Source organism: Leiobunum rupestre, chromosome 9, assembly GCF_980474605.1.
Source record: "Leiobunum rupestre chromosome 9, qqLeiRupe1.1.hap1, whole genome shotgun sequence".
Taxonomy (NCBI): Eukaryota; Metazoa; Arthropoda; class Arachnida; order Opiliones; family Sclerosomatidae; genus Leiobunum; species Leiobunum rupestre.
Genome location: NC_143392.1, coordinates 28,796,749 through 28,810,485, shown reverse-complemented (window position 1 = coordinate 28,810,485; position 13,737 = coordinate 28,796,749). Strand labels below are relative to the sequence as shown.

Here is a 13,737-nt window from a genome sequence, read left to right as displayed (position 1 = left end):
TTTCCGTCCACCATCGCCATACCGTCCACCTTCACCTAGTCTGCTTCAAGAAATTCAACTGGAATCTATCCAACCATCTACAGCGGATTTACCCAACAACCCAACGCCATCACCTGTTCCCGCCTCATCAATACTTGATGAAACACCACCAGCATCTCCAAGTATGGTCCAGGCCTTGAATGATACGTTAGCATCTATCCGTTACAATGCTGAAGACTATGATATTGATGCGGGGATGTTTATCGGACGTTACCGAGCCGCTTTCAGTAAATTTCTAATGGAAAGACTCACCAGTAAACGTGGAATTAAATGGTTCCTACTCGTAAGATCGGTTTATATGAGACCTTTAGGGGGTGAGGAACAAAGAGCGGAAGTACGACCCTATTTCCGGAGCACTATGCAAACAACATTAACGCCCGATGTCATTGAAAGCCAGCTGAATGAATGTCTTGAAACAATACAGTCAGCAGCGGAAAACTTTGAAGCGACAGGTATGTACTAAAATTTATAAGTTATATTTTGAACTAAAACATTATATTTTTGATAGGATCGGGTTGGGTAATTGACCGTGTTCTGTATGTAGAATTAAATGTAGCATCTTACCAACCGTTGCGAGGGTCATCGTATATGGAACTACCTGAAAAACTATCTCGACGTCACGCGATTCTTAATATTAGAAACGAAAATGACGAGAAATGTTTTCTCTGGTCAATTCTCGCTAAACTTCACCCAGTTCCTCGGACTCAAAACGCTAATCGTGTTTCCAAATATACACCTTATGAAAATGAACTTGATACCAGTGATATATCTTTTCCTTTCAAATTAAACGCTACGGAACTTAAAAAATTTGAATTAATGAATAATTTATCAATATCTGTGTTCGGCTTTTCGGGAGACATATTCCCCCTTTACGTAAGCGCTAACAAGTGTTGTAAGGAAAGGGAGGTTGATTTGCTATACATCACCGACGAAACTAAAGATATTGACGATGGGAATAGACATTACTGTCTTATACGAGACCTAGGAAAACTGCTACAGCATCTAACAAAACACAGAAATACAAGTTATTATTGCAGGTAATTTAGTTTCCAATATATTAGTTTGAAATATACTAATTATTTTCTGTATTAGAATGTGTCTTCACCGATTCAGTGGAAGCAACGCTGAACAGCGACGTGATGCGCATATCGAAGAATGCGCCACTCACGGCGTCCAAAAAACAGTTTTCCCTACTAAGAAGAAGACGGTTTATTTTGATAAATATGAGTGGACAGAAAAGGTAAAAATAAAAATTATTTAATTTAACTCTTAATGAAATGAAATTATTAGGTGCAGTATGTATTTTACGCCGATTTTGAAGCAATCCTACCGAGAGTTCAAGGATGTGATCTAGATCCCGATATAAATACCAGCAAAGTAAACATGCACATCAGCTGCGCGTATTCGTGGGTGTTTGTTGGACCTGACGGTAAGTTATTTGACAAAATTCCCTTTTAGATATATTACAATAGGATACTTATAGGTGTACCTGTTCGAACCGATTGCTATCGAGGACAAGATGCAACTCGAAGATTTCTGGAGTCTATTCTGGAATTAGAGAAGGAGTTGATGGAACTCATTGAGACAAATGTACCAATGATTATTACCCCGGAGGAGGAGGAACAGTTTCAAGCTGCTACGCATTGCTACATTTGTCAGAAGCAGCTAAATCAGGGAAATATGCCCGCTGTTCGAGATCATTGCCATTTCAGCGGCAAATATAGGGGGCCAGCGCATAACGTCTGTAATCTTCAAAAGAAAGTTCCAGAATTTATCCCTATTTTCCTTCATAACCTTAGCAGGTGAATTTATTAAGTTAATTAACCAGGAAATAAACCTAATAATAATAAATCTTCATAGATACGATTTACATCTTATATGTCAGGAGATTGGTCATTTTAAGGAACAGACACTTGACTGTATTCCTTCCACTAGCGAAAATTATATTTCGCTGAAACTAGGTAAAATATATTTAATTATGAATTTAACCTTAACATTAATTTTATTGTTTTTTAGGGAGATTTCGGTTTTTAGACTCTTATCGATTTCTAAGTGATAGCCTCGATGCTCTAGTATCTAATCTCGTTTTGGAAGGAGCCAGTAAATTCCAGATTGTTAAGAAATATTTTGAAAGTGAGAAAGTTCAACTGCTTTTGCGGAAGGGGGTCTACCCATACGAGTATATGGACGATGAAAAGAAATTTGACGAGACGATGCTGCCACCTAGAGAAGCGTTTTTCAGTTCATTGAAAAATCAAAATATTTTAGAATCTGATTATTTACACGCCCAAAATGTTTGGACAGCGTTTAATATTCAAACATTAGGTAAAATTACTATAGTATAAATATTTCAAATCTCTTAACCTCGGTTTTCGTAGGGGAATACACCGACCTCTATGTGAAAAGCGATGCGTTGCTCTTAGCCGACGTTTTTGAAAATTTTAGAACATTATCTATAACCCATTATAAATTAGATCCCGCTCACGCTTACACCGCACCAGGTTTAGCCTGGCAAGCAGCTTTGAAGATGACCGATGTTCGCCTCGATCTCATACTTGATATAGATCAACACTTATTTATTGAAAAGGGTAACGCTTTTGTGATATTTTAAATATTATTGTATTTACATTGAATTTTTAGGGATTCGAGGCGGTGTTTCAATGATCTCAACTCGTTATTCTGAAGCGAATAACAAATATATGGCCGACACATATGATTCGTCTAAAGAGAGCAGTTATATATGCTATTTAGGTAATTTACATTTTTAAAAAAATAAATAATTTTTTTTATTTTTATTTTTTTATTTTAATTATTTTAATTTTAATTATATTAATTAACTTAATTTAACTTAATTGAAGATGCTAATAATTTGTACGGTGCTGTTATGTGTGAACCACTACCGCTAGGCGACTTCCAGTGGGTTCAGGAGGATGATTTGCAAACACTCAGTGAAAATATTCTGAGTATTCCCAATAACGTTGAAAACGGATACATTTTAGAGGTAAATAACAAGTGTTATAATTATTGAATTATATTTTTAAAGAATTGTTTCCTTTGCAGGTGGATCTTGAATATCCTCCAGAGTTGCATGACTTACATAACGATCTCCCAGTAGCGGCGGAATCTAAAGTTATTACACATGATATGCTATCTCCATACTCCAAAGATCTCTTAGGAAAATTAAATATTAAGGAGAATCAAAGTCTACCAAAACTTCTTCCTAATTTAAATAATAAAGAGAAATACATAGTACATTACCGCAATTTAAAATATTATGTAGAATTAGGTTTGAAAATAACCAAGGTTCATCGAGCTCTAACCTTCACTCAAGGAAAATGGTTAGAAAAATATGTTAGATTCAACACTGAACAGAGGAAATTATCCAAGAGTTCATTTGAAAAGAATTTCTGGAAACTAATGGTTAACTCTGTTTTCGGGTAAATCAATTTAAATAATTTATTGCTGTTTTTTCCCTTACTTCATTTAATTCTTTAGAAAAACAATGGAAAATTTACGGAAGCATATAAATTTCGAGTTGATTCATAAACCAGAAAGAATGTTAAAAGTTACAAGTTCCCCGCAGTTTGAACACTTTACCATCTTTAATGAAGAGTTAGCCGGCGCTCATAAGAAGAGAGCTAAAATTGTTCTTAACCGGCCTATATTTACCGGATTCACCATTCTAGATTTATCCAAGGAGCTCATGTATCGGTTCCATTATGGATTCATAAAAAATACGTACGGGGACAAAGCATCACTATTATTTACAGACACTGGTAATTTAATTTAATATGCATTTTTTATTTAAATAGTACTAATATATAAAATATTTACAGACAGTTTAACGTACAACATTAAGACGGATGATGTTTATAAAGACTTTGAAGTTCATAAAAACCGCTTTGACTTCTCTGATTATCCACCTTCGCATTTCCTTCATTCTAATCAGAATAAAAAAGCTCTCGGTTATTTTAAAGACGAGACAAATTCGCAGTTAATTCAAAGCTTTGTAGGACTTCGTCCAAAGCTTTATTCTATTAAATTGTACGGGGAGTCTAAGACCGCTGAAGAGATAGAAAAGGAGTTGCGATTGGGGAAATCTTTAGAGTCAATTTTAAACCATAAAAAGGTTTGTAAGGGCGTTGCCATGAACGTTATTAGAAACGTCATCCGCCACGAAGACTATGAACGTTGTCTTTTTAATCAAGAAACCATGTCAGCCGAGATGATGCGTATAGCTAGTTTCAAGCATGAACTATTTACTATAAATACTAGAAAACTTTGTTTATCACCAAATGATGATAAGAGATACATTCTACCCTGCGGGGTTCGTACATTAGCGCACGGTCATAAAGATATTGAAAAATTATAATGAATGCTTGTATTTATGTATATATAAAAAAAAAAACTGCTATTGCTATAAATTGTAAAAAATTATTTTATTGAATACATTTTGCACATAAACTCTTTAATCATTTTATCGTTTACATATTTATCTTTCTTAAACCTAGACACAATGTTATACATTTCTATTCCTTTACACCTGTTTATAGCAAAATAGATACAGAATGCTCCACACGTATTACTAGAATTACTCTGTAATTGATTAGAATTAAAAGTTACAGTTTTACTGTTTCGTTCAATAAAGTCATTAAATTTAAAATAATCTGGCGGGTTTCCAAAGGAATCCATGAATTCACAATTTTTATGTTTAGAAAAATATATTAGAACCCAGTGTTCTCCAGGTTCAGCACTCGTATCGGTATTTACAATAAATAGAGAAGGGAATATTTTTACGTATTTAGGTAGCTTGTCAGCCGCGAACACGCCTTGAAATATACTTTTAGTACTTAAATCTTTTTCAAGTATTTTAGTTATCTGTAGCGAATCCATTAATTACTGTAATCGAAAATCACGGTTCGATTTTTATCAATTTCAATCAAATTTTGAAACTCGGCGTAAATTAGAATGGAAATCGTCTCCGGTAACGGTTTTGCAAATTTTAATTCTAATCTCAGGTTACTGTTTTTTACAAGATGCAAGTGATTAGCGTTGTTATTAAGATCCGAGGTTAAATTGTACGCGAATAAACAATTTCCGTTAGGGTAATCTTCCCGACTTATCTGATTCCCTTCATCTACGTTCCACTGATTAGTTTGAATGAAAAGATTGCAATACGCTTGAATATATAGATTTTCCTCAAAGTTTAGAGATAACGCCTTATGAGGGACGCTGCTACCGTCAATGTACAATCCAATGCTTGATAAATCGAAATGTTGAAAGTTGTACGGGGATTTTTTCAAATCTCCTAGAAACGCTTTTTGTTCCACAAACCCGATAACAACTTTCTTAGGTGCTTGTCCGGTAAATAAATGATCTTGCACACTAGCCATAAGTCCAGCGGGTATAGAAAATGAGGTGCACTCCGAACGAGTTACAGGATATTTAGCGGTTCCATATTGTAACGCCTTGGCTTGAGCGAGCGATAGTTCCGGTATCACTTTAACTTTCCTCAGATAAAGGGAAGCTGATAAAATCTCCACTTTACATTTTACGTCGGAATGAACGCAAAAAGCTGCTCTATTTTTATCGAATTTAAATTTCAAATCAACCATATTTAATAAAAAGCGTGGTTGTTGACATAAATCAGTATGGACTACGCCTAACAAGTCAATCGCCCCTTTTTGCGCTAAACTCGCTCGTTTAGAAAAATGAATCGAACTTTCCAGGCGTATCCCGATAGAAAAGTGAACTCGTTAAATAACTTTTTTTCGCAGAATCTCCGAACGTTAATAAAGTTTGTATCATACTTTTATAAGCGTAATTTTGACTGGAAGGTGTTACTGATCTTTCATTAAGAAATACGTGGACGTCGCTAAAAAGCGAATGAAGAAACAAATTCTCGGGGGCGATATTGTCGGCTGGAGTTCCGGCGGCCCCACCCGCAACACCTGGAACCGCGGGTTGCGGTAGTTGACCATTATCTTTAGTTACCTTAACTCGAACGTGCAGCAAAGTTTGTGAAAGGTCTATATACGTTTCAGAGTTACCGTTGATAGAAAATGTAATTGATGCGTTATCAACTATATTTGATATTGGATTATACTCAACCCATTCTCCACCAATAATCGAAGATTGTGTCATAGGTACTTGAAACAAATCTAGCTCGGAATTTATACACTCAACTGAGTGCGGGTGTAAAAGGGACATTATGAGAATATATCGGAACGTTTAGGGAACCGTCCTTTCGCTATCCTGCCTGCTGTTGAAATGGCGCTTTTCGACTGAGTTCGTTTCCTTTTATTTCCGGAACCCGTCATTCTTTTAATATGATCCGTAGCTGAAGATGTTAGTCTCATGGCTTCATCAGCTGCTGAAGCTAAAGTTTCCCTTCCAGCGTTAATAGAATGCGATTTAAGCGCTGTTTTAATTGGGACTCCGCTAACAACATCGGTCGCTACTTTCGCTCCGGTACTTAAAAGTTTTTTTCCCAAGTAAGTAGCGCCTTTCTTCAGTAAAGGTACCGCGAATCTAAACGCTGAAGATAATATATTTCCTAGTCCATGTCCTCTTTGCACGGCTAAACCTCTATATACAGGTATTCCACCGAAACCAACCTGGTTTAAATAGTAACTTTCATAATCAGTTCTTGAAGGTGAATATTCAGACCTCATGATGTTAACTGTTCGCTCTCTTAAGCTAGAATGAAGGTGTGTCCTGAATGATTAAAGGTTTATAGTGAAGTCCACATTTTACGGGGTTTAAAATGTAATACAACGTGAGCTTTTCCACTATGAAACTGTATTGGCTCACCTAAATCATCTGTTATATTAATCTCTATAGTCTTAATATTATTACACACGACTGGTAGGTAATGAGGTTGTGAAAATATTTTTGTAGTTGTTTTCCCATTAGACTCGGCTCGATTATTGGTGGAGAATGGGTTGAGTATAATCCAATATCAAATATAGTTGATAACGCATCAATTACATTTTCTATCAACGGTAACTCTGAAACGTATATAGACCTTTCACAAACTTTGCTGCACGTTCGAGTTAAGGTAACTAAAGATAATGGTCAACTACCGCAACCCGCGGTTCCAGGTGTTGCGGGTGGGGCCGCCGGAACTCCAGCCGACAATATCGCCCCCGAGAATTTGTTTCTTCATTCGCTTTTTAGCGACGTCCACGTATTTCTTAATGAAAGATCAGTAACACCTTCCAGTCAAAATTACGCTTATAAAAGTATGATACAAACTTTATTAACGTTCGGAGATTCTGCGAAAAAAAGTTATTTAACGAGTTCACTTTTCTATCGGGATACGCCTGGAAAGTTCGATTCATTTTTCTAAACGAGCGAGTTTAGCGCAAAAAGGGGCGATTGACTTGTTAGGCGTAGTCCATACTGATTTATGTCAACAACCACGCTTTTTATTAAATATGGTTGATTTGAAATTTAAATTCGATAAAAATAGAGCAGCTTTTTGCGTTCATTCCGACGTAAAATGTAAAGTGGAGATTTTATCAGCTTCCCTTTATCTGAGGAAAGTTAAAGTGATACCGGAACTATCGCTCGCTCAAGCCAAGGCGTTACAATATGGAACCGCTAAATATCCTGTAACTCGTTCGGAGTGCACCTCATTTTCTATACCCGCTGGACTTATGGCTAGTGTGCAAGATCATTTATTTACCGGACAAGCACCTAAGAAAGTTGTTATCGGGTTTGTGGAACAAAAAGCGTTTCTAGGAGATTTGAAAAAATCCCCGTACAACTTTCAACATTTCGATTTATCAAGCATTGGATTGTACATTGACGGTAGCAGCGTCCCTCATAAGGCGTTATCTCTAAACTTTGAGGAAAATCTATATATTCAAGCGTATTGCAATCTTTTCATTCAAACTAATCAGTGGAACGTAGATGAAGGGAATCAGATAAGTCGGGAAGATTACCCTAACGGAAATTGTTTATTCGCGTACAATTTAACCTCGGATCTTAATAACAACGCTAATCACTTGCATCTTGTAAAAAACAGTAACCTGAGATTAGAATTAAAATTTGCAAAACCGTTACCGGAGACGATTTCCATTCTAATTTACGCCGAGTTTCAAAATTTGATTGAAATTGATAAAAATCGAACCGTGATTTTCGATTACAGTAATTAATGGATTCGCTACAGATAACTAAAATACTTGAAAAAGATTTAAGTACTAAAAGTATATTTCAAGGCGTGTTCGCGGCTGACAAGCTACCTAAATACGTAAAAATATTCCCTTCTCTATTTATTGTAAATACCGATACGAGTGCTGAACCTGGAGAACACTGGGTTCTAATATATTTTTCTAAACATAAAAATTGTGAATTCATGGATTCCTTTGGAAACCCGCCAGATTATTTTAAATTTAATGACTTTATTGAACGAAACAGTAAAACTGTAACTTTTAATTCTAATCAATTACAGAGTAATTCTAGTAATACGTGTGGAGCATTCTGTATCTATTTTGCTATAAACAGGTGTAAAGGAATAGAAATGTATAACATTGTGTCTAGGTTTAAGAAAGATAAATATGTAAACGATAAAATGATTAAAGAGTTTATGTGCAAAATGTATTCAATAAAATAATTTTTTACAATTTATAGCAATAGCAGTTTTTTTTTTATATATACATAAATACAAGCATTCATTATAATTTTTCAATATCTTTATGACCGTGCGCTAATGTACGAACCCCGCAGGGTAGAATGTATCTCTTATCATCATTTGGTGATAAACAAAGTTTTCTAGTATTTATAGTAAATAGTTCATGCTTGAAACTAGCTATACGCATCATCTCGGCTGACATGGTTTCTTGATTAAAAAGACAACGTTCATAGTCTTCGTGGCGGATGACGTTTCTAATAACGTTCATGGCAACGCCCTTACAAACCTTTTTATGGTTTAAAATTGACTCTAAAGATTTCCCCAATCGCAACTCCTTTTCTATCTCTTCAGCGGTCTTAGACTCCCCGTACAATTTAATAGAATAAAGCTTTGGACGAAGTCCTACAAAGCTTTGAATTAACTGCGAATTTGTCTCGTCTTTAAAATAACCGAGAGCTTTTTTATTCTGATTAGAATGAAGGAAATGCGAAGGTGGATAATCAGAGAAGTCAAAGCGGTTTTTATGAACTTCAAAGTCTTTATAAACATCATCCGTCTTAATGTTGTACGTTAAACTGTCTGTAAATATTTTATATATTAGTACTATTTAAATAAAAAATGCATATTAAATTAAATTACCAGTGTCTGTAAATAATAGTGATGCTTTGTCCCCGTACGTATTTTTTATGAATCCATAATGGAACCGATACATGAGCTCCTTGGATAAATCTAGAATGGTGAATCCGGTAAATATAGGCCGGTTAAGAACAATTTTAGCTCTCTTCTTATGAGCGCCGGCTAACTCTTCATTAAAGATGGTAAAGTGTTCAAACTGCGGGGAACTTGTAACTTTTAACATTCTTTCTGGTTTATGAATCAACTCGAAATTTATATGCTTCCGTAAATTTTCCATTGTTTTTCTAAAGAATTAAATGAAGTAAGGGAAAAAACAGCAATAAATTATTTAAATTGATTTACCCGAAAACAGAGTTAACCATTAGTTTCCAGAAATTCTTTTCAAATGAACTCTTGGATAATTTCCTTTGTTCAGTGTTGAATCTAACATATTTTTCTAACCATTTTCCTTGAGTGAAGGTTAGAGCTCGATGAACCTTGGTTATTTTCAAACCTAATTCTACATAATATTTTAAATTGCGGTAATGTACTATGTATTTCTCTTTATTATTTAAATTAGGAAGAAGTTTTGGTAGACTTTGATTCTCCTTAATATTTAATTTTCCTAAGAGATCTTTGGAGTATGGAGATAGCATATCATGTGTAATAACTTTAGATTCCGCCGCTACTGGGAGATCGTTATGTAAGTCATGCAACTCTGGAGGATATTCAAGATCCACCTGCAAAGGAAACAATTCTTTAAAAATATAATTCAATAATTATAACACTTGTTATTTACCTCTAAAATGTATCCGTTTTCAACGTTATTGGGAATACTCAGAATATTTTCACTGAGTGTTTGCAAATCATCCTCCTGAACCCACTGGAAGTCGCCTAGCGGTAGTGGTTCACACATAACAGCACCGTACAAATTATTAGCATCTTCAATTAAGTTAAATTAAGTTAATTAATATAATTAAAATTAAAATAATTAAAATAAAAAAATAAAAATAAAAAAAATTATTTATTTTTTTAAAAATGTAAATTACCTAAATAGCATATATAACTGCTCTCTTTAGACGAATCATATGTGTCGGCCATATATTTGTTATTCGCTTCAGAATAACGAGTTGAGATCATTGAAACACCGCCTCGAATCCCTAAAAATTCAATGTAAATACAATAATATTTAAAATATCACAAAAGCGTTACCCTTTTCAATAAATAAGTGTTGATCTATATCAAGTATGAGATCGAGGCGAACATCGGTCATCTTCAAAGCTGCTTGCCAGGCTAAACCTGGTGCGGTGTAAGCGTGAGCGGGATCTAATTTATAATGGGTTATAGATAATGTTCTAAAATTTTCAAAAACGTCGGCTAAGAGCAACGCATCGCTTTTCACATAGAGGTCGGTGTATTCCCCTACGAAAACCGAGGTTAAGAGATTTGAAATATTTATACTATAGTAATTTTACCTAATGTTTGAATATTAAACGCTGTCCAAACATTTTGGGCGTGTAAATAATCAGATTCTAAAATATTTTGATTTTTCAATGAACTGAAAAACGCTTCTCTAGGTGGCAGCATCGTCTCGTCAAATTTCTTTTCATCGTCCATATACTCGTATGGGTAGACCCCCTTCCGCAAAAGCAGTTGAACTTTCTCACTTTCAAAATATTTCTTAACAATCTGGAATTTACTGGCTCCTTCCAAAACGAGATTAGATACTAGAGCATCGAGGCTATCACTTAGAAATCGATAAGAGTCTAAAAACCGAAATCTCCCTAAAAAACAATAAAATTAATGTTAAGGTTAAATTCATAATTAAATATATTTTACCTAGTTTCAGCGAAATATAATTTTCGCTAGTGGAAGGAATACAGTCAAGTGTCTGTTCCTTAAAATGACCAATCTCCTGACATATAAGATGTAAATCGTATCTATGAAGATTTATTATTATTAGGTTTATTTCCTGGTTAATTAACTTAATAAATTCACCTGCTAAGGTTATGAAGGAAAATAGGGATAAATTCTGGAACTTTCTTTTGAAGATTACAGACGTTATGCGCTGGCCCCCTATATTTGCCGCTGAAATGGCAATGATCTCGAACAGCGGGCATATTTCCCTGATTTAGCTGCTTCTGACAAATGTAGCAATGCGTAGCAGCTTGAAACTGTTCCTCCTCCTCCGGGGTAATAATCATTGGTACATTTGTCTCAATGAGTTCCATCAACTCCTTCTCTAATTCCAGAATAGACTCCAGAAATCTTCGAGTTGCATCTTGTCCTCGATAGCAATCGGTTCGAACAGGTACACCTATAAGTATCCTATTGTAATATATCTAAAAGGGAATTTTGTCAAATAACTTACCGTCAGGTCCAACAAACACCCACGAATACGCGCAGCTGATGTGCATGTTTACTTTGCTGGTATTTATATCGGGATCTAGATCACATCCTTGAACTCTCGGTAGGATTGCTTCAAAATCGGCGTAAAATACATACTGCACCTAATAATTTCATTTCATTAAGAGTTAAATTAAATAATTTTTATTTTTACCTTTTCTGTCCACTCATATTTATCAAAATAAACCGTCTTCTTCTTAGTAGGGAAAACTGTTTTTTGGACGCCGTGAGTGGCGCATTCTTCGATATGCGCATCACGTCGCTGTTCAGCGTTGCTTCCACTGAATCGGTGAAGACACATTCTAATACAGAAAATAATTAGTATATTTCAAACTAATATATTGGAAACTAAATTACCTGCAATAATAACTTGTATTTCTGTGTTTTGTTAGATGCTGTAGCAGTTTTCCTAGGTCTCGTATAAGACAGTAATGTCTATTCCCATCGTCAATATCTTTAGTTTCGTCGGTGATGTATAGCAAATCAACCTCCCTTTCCTTACAACACTTGTTAGCGCTTACGTAAAGGGGGAATATGTCTCCCGAAAAGCCGAACACAGATATTGATAAATTATTCATTAATTCAAATTTTTTAAGTTCCGTAGCGTTTAATTTGAAAGGAAAAGATATATCACTGGTATCAAGTTCATTTTCATAAGGTGTATATTTGGAAACACGATTAGCGTTTTGAGTCCGAGGAACTGGGTGAAGTTTAGCGAGAATTGACCAGAGAAAACATTTCTCGTCATTTTCGTTTCTAATATTAAGAATCGCGTGACGTCGAGATAGTTTTTCAGGTAGTTCCATATACGATGACCCTCGCAACGGTTGGTAAGATGCTACATTTAATTCTACATACAGAACACGGTCAATTACCCAACCCGATCCTATCAAAAATATAATGTTTTAGTTCAAAATATAACTTATAAATTTTAGTACATACCTGTCGCTTCAAAGTTTTCCGCTGCTGACTGTATTGTTTCAAGACATTCATTCAGCTGGCTTTCAATGACATCGGGCGTTAATGTTGTTTGCATAGTGCTCCGGAAATAGGGTCGTACTTCCGCTCTTTGTTCCTCACCCCCTAAAGGTCTCATATAAACCGATCTTACGAGTAGGAACCATTTAATTCCACGTTTACTGGTGAGTCTTTCCATTAGAAATTTACTGAAAGCGGCTCGGTAACGTCCGATAAACATCCCCGCATCAATATCATAGTCTTCAGCATTGTAACGGATAGATGCTAACGTATCATTCAAGGCCTGGACCATACTTGGAGATGCTGGTGGTGTTTCATCAAGTATTGATGAGGCGGGAACAGGTGATGGCGTTGGGTTGTTGGGTAAATCCGCTGTAGATGGTTGGATAGATTCCAGTTGAATTTCTTGAAGCAGACTAGGTGAAGGTGGACGGTATGGCGATGGTGGACGGAAAGATGCTAGCGAACGTTGCATTGGTGACGGTGTGCGAGACAGGTCCATGGGTTCGGAAGGGCCGGGTGCGTTCAAGTCATGAGTTCGTTGATGGCTCTTGAAATGTTCCAATCTAGCAACATTCTTACCACATACTTCACAGACAAACGTATGTCTATCACCGTGTACTTCTCTAACATGCCGATTTAAGGAGGACTTGGTAGTGAAACTTTTCGCGCACGTAGGGCAAATATGTTGGGCTTTAGGCATCTTGAATATAGCTACCGCAGTTAACCGTGGAATGACCTCCTACAACGCTATACAACCTCTTTTATAGTATATTCAAGTATCATTTGAGAACAATACGTTTCTCATACTTAAAATATTCGTTTGAAATACTCGTGAGATAGGTTCAAGTGTTAAGCATATTTAAGTACTACTTACGCGTTAATGCTATTAAAATGAAGTTTAAAAATATTTCCATTCTACTTTAACAACAAATATTCCATGACGTCAAAACACTTCAATTCAAATTAACCGCGCCTCCCGGGGAATCTGCGCACGCGCCGCCTAGGTTATCAATTTTTACATCATTTCAACTTATTCCGTACGATAAAACTTGATAAGA

The 13,737-nt window shown here is 35.6% G+C and overlaps 2 protein-coding genes across 2 annotated transcripts; one reads left to right on the top strand and one right to left on the bottom strand.

Annotated features, from left to right (window-relative positions):
• Nucleotides 1–337: 337 nt before the first annotated feature.
• On the top strand, nt 338–3,480 carry LOC149927082 (uncharacterized). Its single transcript, XM_090157796.1, has 11 exons — nt 338–491; nt 548–1,076; nt 1,132–1,279; nt 1,330–1,468; nt 1,523–1,841; nt 1,900–2,000; nt 2,056–2,364; nt 2,418–2,627; nt 2,680–2,790; nt 2,898–3,040; nt 3,100–3,480. The coding sequence occupies exons 1-11, from the start codon at nt 338–340 to the stop codon at nt 3,478–3,480; spliced, it is 2,544 nt and encodes an 847-aa protein (XP_090013922.1).
• A 6,293-nt stretch (nt 3,481–9,773) lies between these two features.
• Nucleotides 9,774–12,794, bottom strand: LOC149927081 (uncharacterized). The gene is made up of 12 exons (XM_090157795.1): nt 12,641–12,794; nt 12,056–12,584; nt 11,853–12,000; nt 11,664–11,802; nt 11,291–11,609; nt 11,132–11,232; nt 10,768–11,076; nt 10,505–10,714; nt 10,342–10,452; nt 10,092–10,234; nt 9,817–10,032; nt 9,774–9,779 (listed from the first exon to the last, which is right to left on the bottom strand). Exons 1-12 carry the CDS (start codon nt 12,792–12,794, stop codon nt 9,774–9,776), a joined length of 2,385 nt encoding a protein of 794 aa, XP_090013921.1.
• Nucleotides 12,795–13,737: the final 943 nt, after the last annotated feature.